Source organism: Metarhizium brunneum, chromosome 5 (genome assembly GCF_013426205.1).
Source record: "Metarhizium brunneum chromosome 5, complete sequence".
NCBI lineage: Eukaryota > Fungi > Ascomycota > Sordariomycetes > Hypocreales > Clavicipitaceae > Metarhizium > Metarhizium brunneum.
In genome coordinates this window covers 762,485-776,227 of record NC_089426.1, presented here as the reverse complement: position 1 = coordinate 776,227, position 13,743 = coordinate 762,485, and the positions used below count along the sequence as shown (strand labels likewise).

Sequence of the window (13,743 nt, the reverse complement as noted above, 5' to 3'; positions counted from 1 at the left end):
ACAAGGCTAATAGGGGCTAACATATAGTAGACTTGAGCAAGAAGGGTAAAGACCACAGACAACGCCCCAAGCTAGCCAGCCCTGTTGTCTAGATGTATGGGAAAATCGAAGAAGAAAAAGAAGGAAGCCACTACGGCCACCGAGAGAGCAGGCTACGCCACAGTCGAGCTGGAACCGGGACCCGCCTCCGGGACGAGACTGGGCTTGCGACCTGCGGCCCGGAGTCCCTGGCCGCCTGCCATTTGGCCCATTTACCAGTTGGTACGGGTTGACAAACAGGCAAAGCAATGGAAAAACACTGGGGCTTTTCGCCATGACGTGAGGCTGGTCGACTGCTCCTGCACCGAAACTTCGAAAACTGTACCCTGCCGCCAATAAGAAGGAACCAAATGCAACCGGTTTCTTACTTACGCTAGGGCGTCTAACCCTGGGGGTACCACGATGCCGCCCCGTGACGGTTGATGACTGATTGACTCAACCCACTGCAGCCTACAACAGCACCGACGCCTGTTGGTCTCAATCCGTGTTGGCAGCTTGAAGGACGTTTTCGGGGACGGGCAAACACATGAGCCCCCGGGTTATTCTCTTGCGGTTCGCAAATTCATGGACAATGTCTGGCTGAGCCTGCTGCCGCGTCCACCGACGCCCTGTGTGCACCAAGTGTTCTTGCTGATAGACTCCGCCATCTAACCCACCCGTGCCTGATGATACTCGCGAAATCAAACTTGGCCCCATCCAAAGAGATGCCTACTTGGGGGCCTACCGAGTCAAAGTCTCTTTACAAGGCTGGTAGTGCATTTTGGCCAGTTGAGTCAGGCACCACGAACCAATGATGACAGGTTATGGCCTTCTCAACGATGGCATGGCCGTCCTGTACATCGGGGCCTGGCAGCCTTGACGAAGCCCTTTCTTGGTCAAATGCTCACCAGACAAACACACTGCCACCAAAGCGACGTGAATTGCGGAAACCGTACAACCGGGCCTGTTCTAGAGCTCGGTACCGCCTTGTTTCCTTGATGCCTTGGGCTATATAAACCGGCATTGACTCTGTCTCGACTTGACTTTTTGACATGTTCACTACAATCTCATTCAGCTTAGGCCTCAGTCCAAGAACTAGGAAACCAGGCACTCTTCTCGGCAACGAACAAGCCTCTGACTCACCCACGCATCTCCAAACACAAGCAAAAATGTGCTGCGACATGAGGAACAACGCCACCGAGCTCGTCAACTACTCCAAGGCCACGGTCTGGCAGTGTGTACGTATAATTATCTCAAACACTGAATCGAGATGACGACAAACTAACTCTGAGAATAGTGCGGCTGCAGCAATGGCTGGTGGTCTGTCGACTTGGACTACTTCTGCCCTCACTGCCTGGTACCCCGATGCACCTACTGCCAGTATGCTGCTCAAGGATAGCGGCATTTGGCCACGGCTGATGGTGGAAAACGACCAACAAAACCGGACGACTATGGACTGACGACGTGTCTCCGGAACAACTACATTTGTCAAGATGAGGGCTCAACTATTGTCATGTTGGGTCCTTGTGTATACTATGGAACGACGCGATGGGATATGGATTATGGACAATGGACTATGGACTACGGACTAGGACTATGGATGATGGGTTAGGGACATGCGCATTTACGGACAGGGAAAACACCACTGTAGAATAGACCAAGCCAATAGATAGATAGCCTGATTTCGATTTGATTTTTTATTATTTTCGTTGACGAAAAAAAAAGGCGCATCCTTGTCTTCCTCGCTCAGTGTTGATCAATTGACCTGAGAATGACATGGGCTGGAGCCTAAACCCGGACTCAGCAATTGAGTCAATCGGTTGGCCAATCCCCACACCCCGCAGAGCCAACCGCCAAGGCACACAGGAAGGCACACATGACCAAGTCAAAACAGGACAGGTGAAAATAAAAATAAATTTAAAAAAAGAGATATATATACATACAAGCTAAAAGATGACAAACGGGGCGTGGTGGAACGCAATTGCTACGTGATTGTAAATGTTCGTTTGGGGAGTGAGTCTGTAGACTGACTGTCAACCCGCACGTGCGTGATTTCAGCGACAGGCAACCACATTCGCTTGGCGACGCAGGGTTTCCCGCCTCGTCTTGGCACCAGCTCGAGGAGCGTTTCGAAAAGCGCAACGCACCGGGGCCTGCTGCGTGGCGGCACAAACATTTGCCCGTGAGGCATGTTTGTGTTTGCCTTCTCGTCTCCGGGCTGGCTCCGGTGTGTGCGGATGCACCGATCGGTAAGGGGGTTCGATCGAGGCTCGCAGCGTCGCAGCCATTGTCGCCCCGAAGGATCTCGTGTTGTACGAGCCCACGTTTTGTGGTTTCTTTATTTTTGTTTCCCTTGGTCTCGTCTCACAAGGCTACCCGCAACCCACGAGGCACGAGGCACCAGGTACCCGCGAGGCACGCGCGCATAGCATCCAGGCTTGCCCTCGGGGGGAGGGGGACCGGAGCTACTTGGCCTCTTGGCAGAAGATGAGGGTGTTTCCAAAAGGGTCGAGGACCGTCATCTCCTGGGACCCCTCGGCCGGGCCGTCCTCGAGCCCCGGCCGCATGTAGCGGTAGCGCTTTGCTGTCAGCGCGGCGTGGTACTCGGCAAGGTTGGACGTGGAGATGCGGAGCCTGACGCCCGGGCTGCCGTCGCCGTGGTGCTCGCTCAGATGGAGCGTGAGAGCGCCGTGGGAGATTTGCCGGTACAGGGGGGCGTTGGCGTCGTGCCGGTGCTCCCAGTCGGTTGTAAAGCCCAGGTATTCGAGGTAGAACTCGTCGGCTTTGGGGACGTCGAAGATGCGGAGGATGGGGGTGACGGCGTGGAATTCTGGGGCCATGGCGTGGCGGTTCGTGTTTGCGGGGGAGGGGTGTTGGGAAGCTGAGGTGATTGACGGATGTTGGTTGATGGTGGTGGTGGTGGTGATGTTTGGTGAGGAAGAAGGTGGTGAGAGTTCGGTGTTGGTGGAGGCGGCGCGAGGAGTGTCAACTTACAAGCTGATGGATGAGGTGAGAGGTTTGGCGCCGAGCTCCGTGGTTGGGCGGTCGTCGCGTAGGCAGCAGCTTGCGAGCGTGCGCAGTAAACGAGCGAAATCTGCCTCGTGGTTTGGCGAGTGCAAAAGTAAACGGCTTGGATGTTGAGCTGTTGCGGATTCTTCTGGTGCCGCTTGTATCTCTTTGAAAGTCGAGCACCTTGTGGGGGGCCAAGCCCAGGGGTATAAACCAATCGGATAAAAGCGGATAAACGTTACTTTTACTTCCATATAATAGAGGTAATACTCAGTGTACTAATAACCCTATTAGGTACAAAGCAGCTACATTATACTGGTCATAATATCATACTATTTACTTAGTACTAGGTTTGTTCTACAACAATCCGTGGGGCAGTGGGGGCCCCATAAGGTGCTCGACTTTCAAAGAGATTTGCGATGCCCCCCAGTTGAGGGTGCTGGCTACGCCAGAGGGGATGCCCGATAAACTCTCCCAAAACTCACCCATCCGTGATTCCTAAATATCCACCCAGGCCTCCCCTGCCGGGGATGCCCAGACAGTCCCTGGCGATGCCACCACGGATAAAGCACTGGTCCTTTGCTCTCTGCGACTCGCCCGTCTGCTTTTCATTCCAAGCAGTCTGGCGGCCAAAGTACAATCTGTAAAAGGTCCTATCCCAGTCAAACCTTTCGCTAACCTTGTGCCAGAAAGCGGGCGAGAGCTCGCCCCCCACGGGGAGTTTCTGCGGAATCCCGTACACCGTCTTGGCCGAGTATGCCTTGGCCCATTTCGGGCCCTTGTCGTACTCCCAGTAGCGATCAACCATATTCGACGAGTACGTGACAATGTCGAGGATTCCAAACGTTTCCGGGTCGACGTAAAACACGTTAAAGGCCGGCGCGCCGATGACGGGGGTGATGGAGGGCGCAATATACGATGTGACGAGGGCGTCCTCGGCCGTGAGCCGCTCGCCGACGCGCCACCAATGCGGCGACTGCGGGTCGGTAAACCCCCGGTAATGAAGCTGGAACTGGTTGAGGAACGTGTGCCCAAAGAACATGGCGGCAACGGTGGACCCGTACTTGTTTATGATCTGGTTGAGCGAGCGCGAGTAGTGCTGGAGGATGTCGGGGTCCCCCATGGACATGTGGCCGATGATGTAGACGTGCTCCTTGGCCAGGGTGGCCGCGTCGAGCTCGCTGACCAGCCATGCCAGCTGCCCGGCCGGATCGTGGTTGATGGGGTCCTGGTAGACCCAGAGGTTCTTGTAGTTGTAGAGGTTGGTGTTGAGCGAGATGATGCGCAGGTTCCGGTGCGGCACCTTTGTGGAATAGAAGCCGCCGTCTTTTACCCTGCGCGCGTCCTTGTCGCCGATCCAGCGAGACCAAAGGGATGAGAGCGTGTCGTAGAGCCACTGCGTGCTCACCTTGCTGGTGACTTGTTCCGCCTGGAACAGGTTGGCGGGTGAGCTCTCGTCATTGCCAACAGCTGGGTAGATGTAATCGAACAGCTCACTCATGTTGCTATAGGCCTTTTCGACTACGTGTACGTTAGCACAACTGGTGTTCCAGCAAGAAGGGGCGGCGCGCGCAAGACTGACTCTGTCCTATGTTGAGCTCTGCCGTCGAGTTCCAGACTTGGCGTGACAAGATGCCGCCGGTGAAGATGGCAAAGTCGGCATCGCCAGCGAACTTCTTCATGGCTCGGTAAAAGCTCTGCTGGAGGCGATGGGGAGTGTCGCAGCCGCCATGGTGACCATATGGCCCTCCGATATCTAACTCGGGATCTATCAAGATATCCAAATGCGCCTTGTGCCTTGGTTGAAATATGATGTCTCTTTCTTTCTCCGTGAAGGCCCTGCCAGTCAAACGGGTTGTCAGGGAATGCCGCTGGGAAAGCAACGACAACGAAGGAGGAATGCAACCATACCTGCAGCAGATCAACGGATAGGGGCACTTGTCTGTCTGCGACTGGGTGCCTGCAAAGTAATGGGGGTCGAGATGGAGGTCGGTGAAGTGGACGAATTTGAAGGGCATTTGACCGCTGGGCTTGGGCCGAGGAGGCGGCCTCTCGTTTCTCGTGTAGTTCATGGGAACATTATACCGAAGCTTGACGGCCGGGCAAGTCCCAAGCCAGGTATTGCAAAACAGCTGCGCACCTTGAGATTCGCCTACCGGGTTCATGTTTCTGAGAATATGGGCCATGGCTTGTCCATAGCGTTCAACCGACTCGATGCACAATTCTTCCACTTTCCACTGTGTACCCCCATGTTCAGCATGTGCAGCAGCGGAAATGGGGGGCGGGCGGCACTTACATCGACCTTTGCCCTTTGGATCATGCTGCACATCTCCTTTCCCCTGGCGATGAAGGCCTCGGTGTTTGTCGCAAAGCCTTGCATATACTTGAGAAATCGCTAAGGGGGGGGGCAGATGTCAGCTTTGGAGCGTTGTAAATCGTCGCGGTGTGGAGATGAAGAAGAAGAGGATGATGATGAAAAGGGGGAAGAAGAAGAATTAATACGTACCAGGCACTCGTGGCACTTCACGCCTACCGCCCAGGACCCCGACTTTGACATTTCTCTGACGGTCCAAGTAAAGGCGTCGAGGTTTTTCTGGAACTCTTCCTGGATCGCGTAGAGGTTGGGGGACTTTTTGGGTCCCGTGCCGGCCGAGCCAACGCCCAACAGGACGGACAAGACAAGTAGTAGCCGCATTGTGTCTCGTGCAGTGATGGACGAATATACGAGTATACTCGAATGTGCCCTCAAGACTTGCCGGACGCATGCAAATTATATACTCTTTTAAACATGTCATCTTTGAAGAAGCCAAGGCTTGTAGACAAAAGTGTAAAGGTTAGTCAAAAGTTTAAGTTGTACTCTGCAGGCATACTACTTAAGTACCTTCACCCAGCTCTTACGGCCACGCTTGCTAGCTGGCGCTAGGCCACAGTCGACATTTTGTTAATGTATCGGGAAGTCACGACCCTTAAACTATATGTGGCAGGGTGTAGTAGCCTGCTACAAAGTACCCCCCTATGTATTTACTGTAAAATATATTATAATATATTAAAATATACTTGGTAGGGAAATATATTCTGCCACAAATAGTCGAGTATTTTGATGTCAATTCGTTTAAACATCATCGACCCAGCCAAGCCAGGCCACCAAGCAGACTACTTAAGTAGAAACTTGCCACAAGCTTCGTGCCTATGCCGACACCTGGACAGCCGTCGGATGCTAAACTGTTCTAAACACAAACTCTACCACTTGGTGGTAAAATGGTCTACTGTACCAATACTCGGCTTTGAAAAAAGTGTCGCTGTACTACACCAAGTTTGTTCTGTTAGTCGCAGAGCTAGAAAAGACTATTTGGTAATCTAGGTACACACACCTCCCATGCACGTATGCGCATCTCATGGACACGTGTTGACGTTCCTGTAATATCTTGGAACCAGCAGCACGTCCTCGCGGATCGTTCCGCCCTAAACCGAACAGGCGGGGTCGCCACAGCCCAATCCGAACCTCGGCCCAAAACACCAAGAGCTTCGACCAACACCAAACCACACCATCCTGCATTGACTCCCAAGAAAAATAAATAAAAATAAAATCCGATCCCTCCTCTGCACCCACCGTCCACACACACGACCCCCCCGAAAAAACCTGTCCCGTTGCACCCGCGGGCGCCTCCCAAACCATGGTAGGCCTCGCAGAACACCAGTCCGTCCTCCCCAACCTCCGCGACATCGGCAACATCCCCATCCCGCCGCCGGGCAGCACATCCTCGCCGTCGCCGTCGCCGTCGCCGCCGAGCCCCCGAACCACGCGGCCAGGCCTGCTCTACCGCTCCGCCGCACCGACCGCCGGCGCCGTCCCGGCCCTGCAGACCCTCCGCGTCACGCACGTCTTCGACCTCCGGTCCGACGTCGAGGTGTCGCGCGCGGGGGGGCCCTCGGCGGCCGACGCCTGCTCGCAGTCGCCCCCGGCCCTGTCGCGCGTCCACGTCCCCGTCTTCCGGCGCGTCGACTACACCCCCGAGGCCATCGCCCTGCGGTACCAGGACTACGCCGCCGCCGACACCACGGCCGGCTTCGTCTCGGCGTACCGCGGCATCCTGAGCGCCGGCGGCGAGCGCGCCTTCGCCCCGATCCTGCGCCACCTCGCGCGCGACGAGCCCACGCCGTGCCTGGTGCACTGCACCGCCGGCAAGGACCGCACCGGCCTGGTCTGCGCCATTGTGCTGTCGCTGTGCGGCGTCGACGACGACACCATTGCCTGGGAGTACGGTCTGACCGAGGAGGGGCTGGCGCCGCTCAAGGAGGGCATCATGCAGCGCCTGATGAGTGCCGAGGGGGTCACGGTCGACGAGGCCGGCGCCTGGAGGATGCTGAGTTCCCGGTGAGTGCTTCTTCTTTTTTCTCCTTGTCCTGGTACAAGGCTGACTTGGTGTACTAGGCCCGAGAGCATGCTTGCTACGCTCCAGGTCATGAGGGAGGAGTACGGCTCGGTGGAGGAATACGTCGTCAACGAGTGCCGCTTGTCGCCCGACGAGATCGAGCGGCTGCGGCGGAATTTCATCGTCGAGCCGCAGAACGGTGGTGTCCTGGACGCCGAGCGTGCGGTATTATGAACGTCATGACAACATTTGCCACGCCATGCATTAGATGATTGAGATGAGAGCCTGTGTTGCTGGAATTTTTGGTATTGGTCCTGGTCTGCTGCAACGCAGCACTGTACATGGTATTATACAAGCAAGCCCGCGGCTTGATTCATGCCACCCCATCGCTGTAATGTAAACCAAAGAAACGAAAATATGTATAATGGTACACGTGACGCCTGCCCATGGCCTCCTCAAGGAACCGACGTGGGAATCTTGACCACGCCGCGTTTGCGGTCGTCAAACGGCGCCCCGTACCTCCATCCTGTGCCCTTGCGTGATCGCCCATCCCTGCTGACGTCATCCACGGCTATCTCCTTGAAGCGGAACTCGTACCGGTCCGTCTTGACGCGCCTAGTCGTCTGCTCCTCTTTGGCCTTTTCCTGTGCCAACTTCTTGGCCACGCCATCCTCCTCCTTTTGCACGGCAGCCTCAAACTTCTTCTTGCTGTCCTCCCTGCTCATGCCCTTGAGAATATCGCGCTCCATCTTGATGAGCTGCGGCTGCGGAGACCGTGTGTCCGCCGAGAGCATCGTCTCGTGGAAAGCCTTGGCGGCATCTTCACGCGTAAATTGCCTCGACTCGGACACGGGCACGAATAATTGCTGCATGGTCAACTTGTGCACGTGGACCTCGTTGACCGGCTCGTGCGGTTCGTTCTTTTCGCCCTCGCGATACGACGTCTTGGGCAGCATGCTCATGACGGCTTTTGCGTACGGCGTAGCTAATTTGTTGCCCTTTTGCTTTCTGTTAGTCGCCACTCGCCAAGAAAATTTGTTTCGCAACACAAAGGGTAAAAAAAAACGCATCATATCAGGCAAAACTAAATGTCTAACCACAGGTGGTGTCTTCAAGACTAATCGAAAATTTTTATAGTTGTCTCATCATGTGAAGTGCATTTCTCTCCCCAAAAAAGAAATCATTGGAGAGCACTGTTGAGGAAGGGGGAGGATATTGTCATTTACTCACATCTTTCACCCATTGCCTCTCCACCTCCTTGAGCCTCACCACAGCCGCAACCCGTCTCACATCCACACCCATCTCGGCCGAAACAGCTTTGAGGGATTCTCCTCGCTGGGTAATTTTCTGCCATATCAGCTCCCTCGTCTGCTCGTCCAGAACCGGCTGGCTGCGGAACAATGGATTCTGTGGGAAAGGCTGGTCTTGGAACGGCCCCAAGTATCGGGGGCCCCTGCCACCCTCTGCCAGCTCTTGGCCGTCTCTTGATTTCAGCCATTGGTACATTTGCTGCCGAGCCCGGCTCATCTTTTCGCGATAATGTGTCGAGGAGAATGTTCGCGCAAATGGGCCTGCTGACCTGGCTTGTTGGGGCAACGCCAGGTCAGCTGCCAGTAAGGCAGAGGTGCCATTTATCCTCGGCGGCATCTTTGTGATGGAATGCTTTCTCAGCTGGGGAGAAGCCCAGTGAATAGCCGCATCCAAGTCAATTGGGCTGGCGGCTTGCGTGTCGTGCGGATGTGGATGTGAATCCAAAGTGCAGCCCAAGGATTAAAGCTCTGCAGGTGTAGATTTTTCGAAGAGATCGGTTCCACTATTTTTCCGGTGCCGGCCATTCTTGATCCGAGCACCTCGGCCAACCTCTTCGTGAGGAGCCCTTGCAAATACTATCAACATGGAGACAAAATCATATTCAGACACGAAGATGTACTGGGTATTATCATTAGACCTGCGGCGCTCAATAGGCGCTCATAAATGCCCGAATAACAAAGATTTGATGCTGGCACATGGAATTCCACACATATACCCTGGTTCCGCAGGTGACGCGCAAATGTGCCTGTTCGCATCATAAATGATCCATCATGAAGATACCGTATCCTAGTTTTCCACCTCGTTCATGACTGCCGTAACTGTGATTATAAACCGGCGTTAAAAAAAATTATGCCATCATTCATGTTGACGCGCAGCGAGCGCCTAAGAAGTCGTGGAGAGAGACGATCGGTTCTTCTTCGATTTGGCCTTGGTTGCCAGAGCGTTCTTTGCCGCCTCCTCCCTCTCTGCATCCTGCACAGACAACTCTTCCTTCCAATTGCGCCAGGCGTCAAAGTCGATGAGTGCTTGCATGCAACCCCATTCCATCACTTTACGCTCGAGCCACACAAAGTTGACCGGCTATTATTGACAGGTTAGTATTTGGAGGGGCACAAAGAAGCGACAAGTGCAGAATGCGGCCTACCTTGGTCAAAAAATCATTGCAACCTGCAGCCAATGCTTCATGTCGGTCACTTTGCAGGGAACTGGCAGTCAATGCCACAATAATCACAGGACTTTTGAAAAGAGAAGGGTTTTGCAGCCGATCCTGTTCCTTGATATCCTCTTCCGAGTTGCCCGTCGCATTGTCAGGCGTTGATGTAAAGACACCGATAGTATTGATCCTTTCGAGTCTTCGAATCTCCCTGGTTGCGTCGAGACCATTCATCACTGGCAGTTGAATGTCCATCAATACAAGATGGAACCCCCCCATCCTCCACTTTTTGACGGCGTCTTGTCCGTTCATGGCCGACTGCCATCGTACTTTTAATCTCTTTACAAATGCCTCCAATAGCTTCAGGTTAATGGGGTTATCTTCGACGATGAGAACATTGATGGGAGGGACATTCCCGTTCAGGACAGTGCCGGCGGCGGCAGGATGTTCTGAGCTTTTTTTGCTTCTTTTCGGACGAAGACTCGGTGCCCTTGGGGAAGAAGATCGCGGAGGAGGAGTAGCAATTCTGGCGGGAGTTACTTCGGGACCAGGTGATTTGGCCATTGGGGTTTTCACCATTGCGAGTCCGGACGGATGGTCTGACGAGCTTGAATGAGTTCGGGAATGGGGTAACCGCGGGACAAAGTTCTGCGTACCGTGGCTACCAGTATTGGAGGCTTGCGGCCCTGGAGCATGACCGGCCATCAACGTTGGCGAAGATGTATGAGTCCTATTTAGTCTAGGCCGGTCTGGGCGGTCTCTATAGAGGCGTGACCTGCTGGTGGCACCTGGAGATGGAATGGGAGGGATATGGCCGGTTCCAAGAACAGCAATCGAGTGTGGTACTGTACCGTTGGGCACTGTTGCTGGAACAACATGTGAAGTGTGCGGTGATGGTATGGCTACGACGGGTGGGAAATAACCCTCGCCGGCTTCTGAGGGTCGGCCGTCCTCTGTGATGTAGTATGTTGTAGCAGTGCCTGGGGGGATGGGCACGCGAGGAGAGGCTTTCGGGGTTCGTCGGGGAATATCGATGATGAGAGCTTCGTCAATAGTCTGACCGCCTGGGTAGTAGGTATCCAGGGTTCGAGCCATAACCTCCTCTGGGCCAAGGGCCCTTTCTTTTTCTTGGTCTCGCGGGTGTACACGGATGACGAGGTCCGGGGAATCAAATGTGCGACCCAATGAATTGGCGTATTTTCGCAAAATCATATCCCGAACATCATCGACCAGGTCATCTTCGTTTATGGTGATGGTCGTAGCAGAGGCGTGTGGCCGCCTGACCCAGATCTTTCTGGTAACCATGATGGTATCTATAGAGTGCCTATGTTCAGTATCTGCGGCGGCCTGCGGCTGGTTGGATCGGAGAAGAGTCTTGATCAGGCTTGTTTGCCGGCTGGCGAAAAGGCTCTGTCGACGTGAAGGTTGCGGATCACTCGTGAAGGATACCGGACTGGCAGCAGACGAGGCAGCAGATGCCGACGCAGCTGCAGGAAAGGACGCGAAGCTCAGGTGGTCGAGCTCACGGCCATGTTGCGGCGGTTGGAGAGGATCAACTTCGAGGTCGTCACCAGCATGTGCGGGAGGCACCCTCACTCCTGACCCCGAGGAGCCAATGTCGAAGAGCCGCAAGTTGTGGCCGTGGTTATGGATCCGTCCAGCACCAGCACGCTGCGGCGAGTTGCGGTCGCCGACGGCTAATGTCGAGGTACGAGAGGTTCGAAGGGGCGAAGATGATGTCGGCGATGGGGTTGACCGCGGCGGGGGCGGCAAATGAACCGCAGTAGCTGGGCTCAATTGTGCTGAAGGATCAGGATGAGGCCCAAATCGAGATGCAGCCCAGGCAGAGCCATGGAGGTGGTCGTGGCGGGGCGGGTCCTTGTCAAATGCGTCCATATCATGATGTGCCTGGCCCTGGTCCATGTCGACGGAGCCCATGGGGATGTTCCGGGGGGCCTGGGAGACCTGGGGGGCCAGTTTTGGGGCATGCGACAGCGGGTGACCCTCTAATTTCTGCCGTGAGAGGGCTTCCTCGGCGAGCGATCCAGGCTGCGCTAGCGGTTCCTTCTCTGAAGCCCCCATGGCGCCACCGCTGTTGCCGGCTCCGAAGCGCTGCAAGAACGGGCCTTCAGCGGGGGGTTCGCTGTCAAGACCACTGGCTCGATTTGTGCCTTGCTCGTCGCCCGCCCCGCCGTCCTGGTCCTTGTCGCGATGCTGTCGTTTGTCTCCTTCCGCGTCGCCGTTTTCGTCTTGGTTCCCGGCTGCAGCTCCATGGCCAATCGCTTCGGGGTGTTCATCGCTGGTCTGGCTCGCAGTGCGCTGGGCGTGCGAGGCACACGATGCCTCACGGCTGGTCTGGCTAGGAACAGACGAAACAGACGCCTCCCCAAGACCGCTTCGAGAAGACGCCAGGGACGACGTAGTCGAATGTCGCCGCCTCGATAGCCGCGCCTTGATGCGGGAAGCAATATCGTGCGCCATCAGCTCGCTCGTGTCTGCCAGCGATGGCTCATCGGTACGGAGCAGATGGCTGGACGGAGAGGTTGCCGAGGGGCAAAAGGGGGAGAAGACCCGGTGTTGCGCTCAACCTTTTGTCTCAATCATCAAGCTCATGGTGCTCCGTGTCGATGAAGGAAGGCAGAGAAGTCCCGCATTGCCAGGCGCGCGAGAGCAGACGTGGAAGAAATAATAAATGCGAAAGCAAAAGCTGGCCGCGTGGAAGAGAGCTGCCCAACTTGAACCCGATGGCTGAATCACAGAACTGATTGGCATAAAAACAATACGCCAACCCGGGGCTGGAGCGGGATTGACTCCAGTGTGTGGTCCGTCGGCACTCAATTCATGCATTCGCCCAATGCTACTGTAATTTACGAGATAGACTTTGACAAACTCTCATTAGCTGCTTTTGACAGCCACCATGACCGGGTCCCTGGCCGCATCTGCCGTTTCCGTCAAACATAGCCATCGGTGGCATCGCGGACCGTTACAGCCTTGTTCAGCTCCTCTTGAAGTCTGGCCAGGTCGGTCATGATGCAGCATGCGGCTGTCGTGGTGGGCACAACCATACGAGGGCTGTGGTCAGCTTCTCCCACGCCCAGGGGACCCCTGGTTCTTGTCGGACAATGGCCTCGGCCCTCGACTGATTCTTTCTGCGTTGGACAAACCGTGGGTGGCACAGTGACACCTTCACCATGTGCGTTCGGCGACACAGCGCGACACAGCCTGTGTTTGTGGCGTAGTTGGATGATGCAGATGATGCCGGCAGCCGTGGCCCGTGAGCCAAGATGCCGCGATGCCTCATGTTGTCGGCACCTTGTTCACGGCTACGATGCTTGATTGCCCCGAGTTGTTCGAGAAACTTTGAAACTTGTCTTGGTTTGTTTGTTCTCCGTAAATCATTTGCTGGACCATCGACATGCAATTGCAGACGACGATGTCGCACAAATATGCCATGGCCACAAATGTTGGCCCGTAATGGCACGACATCGCCATTCTTCCAGTCTGGCTGTTTGTCGACGATGAATTACCCAACGCCACCCGGCCAAAGGGTACCAGCGAACGCGCGTCAGACCAAGATTGGAGGCCTTCAAGTTGCGGCAAACAAGGCTTTCGTGCCCGTTTTCGTCCAGCAGACGTAGCACGGTTTCCATATACCAGCAATTCTTGTCACACCAAACGAAACGAGTGAGGCACTCGCTCGAACCAGCCGTTTTCATAACCAACAAGACTTGCAGGATTGTTCACTTCGCATAGTGTGCCATGGCGCGACATAGGTCACACGACATCATGTAACCACGAGGGCGAATCGAGTACTTAAACTGCCCAACTATCGCAGTCACTGCCATCTACTAGCATCATTCAGGCTGGTAGCTCGAAACA

General features: G+C 55.1%; 6 protein-coding genes across 6 annotated transcripts; 2 read left to right on the top strand and 4 right to left on the bottom strand.

Annotated features, from left to right (window-relative positions):
- Window positions 1-1,187: 1,187 nt before the first annotated feature.
- On the top strand, window positions 1,188-1,478 carry G6M90_00g083250 (uncharacterized protein; the record flags this gene model as incomplete). Its single annotated transcript, XM_014688061.2, has 2 exons — window positions 1,188-1,252; window positions 1,316-1,478. 2 exons carry the CDS (start codon window positions 1,188-1,190, stop codon window positions 1,476-1,478), a joined length of 228 nt encoding a protein of 75 aa, XP_014543547.2.
- Window positions 1,479-2,483: 1,005 nt separating this feature from the next.
- On the bottom strand, window positions 2,484-2,858 carry G6M90_00g083240 (uncharacterized protein; the record flags this gene model as incomplete). Its single annotated transcript, XM_014688060.1, has 1 exon — window positions 2,484-2,858. One exon carries the CDS (start codon window positions 2,856-2,858, stop codon window positions 2,484-2,486), a length of 375 nt encoding a protein of 124 aa, XP_014543546.1.
- Window positions 2,859-3,508: 650 nt separating this feature from the next.
- On the bottom strand, window positions 3,509-5,722 carry SMPD1 (Sphingomyelin phosphodiesterase; the record flags this gene model as incomplete). The annotated part of the gene is made up of 5 exons (XM_066131220.1): window positions 3,509-4,548; window positions 4,610-4,866; window positions 4,939-5,264; window positions 5,324-5,422; window positions 5,534-5,722. The coding sequence occupies 5 exons, from the start codon at window positions 5,720-5,722 to the stop codon at window positions 3,509-3,511; spliced, it is 1,911 nt and encodes a 636-aa protein (XP_065987532.1).
- Window positions 5,723-6,701: 979 nt separating this feature from the next.
- Window positions 6,702-7,634, top strand: G6M90_00g083220 (uncharacterized protein; the record flags this gene model as incomplete). Its single annotated transcript, XM_066131219.1, has 2 exons — window positions 6,702-7,402; window positions 7,460-7,634. The coding sequence occupies 2 exons, from the start codon at window positions 6,702-6,704 to the stop codon at window positions 7,632-7,634; spliced, it is 876 nt and encodes a 291-aa protein (XP_065987391.1).
- Window positions 7,635-7,855: 221 nt separating this feature from the next.
- Window positions 7,856-9,047, bottom strand: G6M90_00g083210 (mitochondrial 37S ribosomal protein mS45; the record flags this gene model as incomplete). The annotated part of the gene is made up of 2 exons (XM_014688057.1): window positions 7,856-8,398; window positions 8,631-9,047. 2 exons carry the CDS (start codon window positions 9,045-9,047, stop codon window positions 7,856-7,858), a joined length of 960 nt encoding a protein of 319 aa, XP_014543543.1.
- Window positions 9,048-9,593: 546 nt separating this feature from the next.
- mcs4 (Response regulator mcs4) lies at window positions 9,594-12,345 on the bottom strand (the record flags this gene model as incomplete). Its single annotated transcript, XM_014688056.1, has 2 exons — window positions 9,594-9,791; window positions 9,856-12,345. 2 exons carry the CDS (start codon window positions 12,343-12,345, stop codon window positions 9,594-9,596), a joined length of 2,688 nt encoding a protein of 895 aa, XP_014543542.1.
- Between the last annotated feature and the right edge of the window lie 1,398 nt (window positions 12,346-13,743).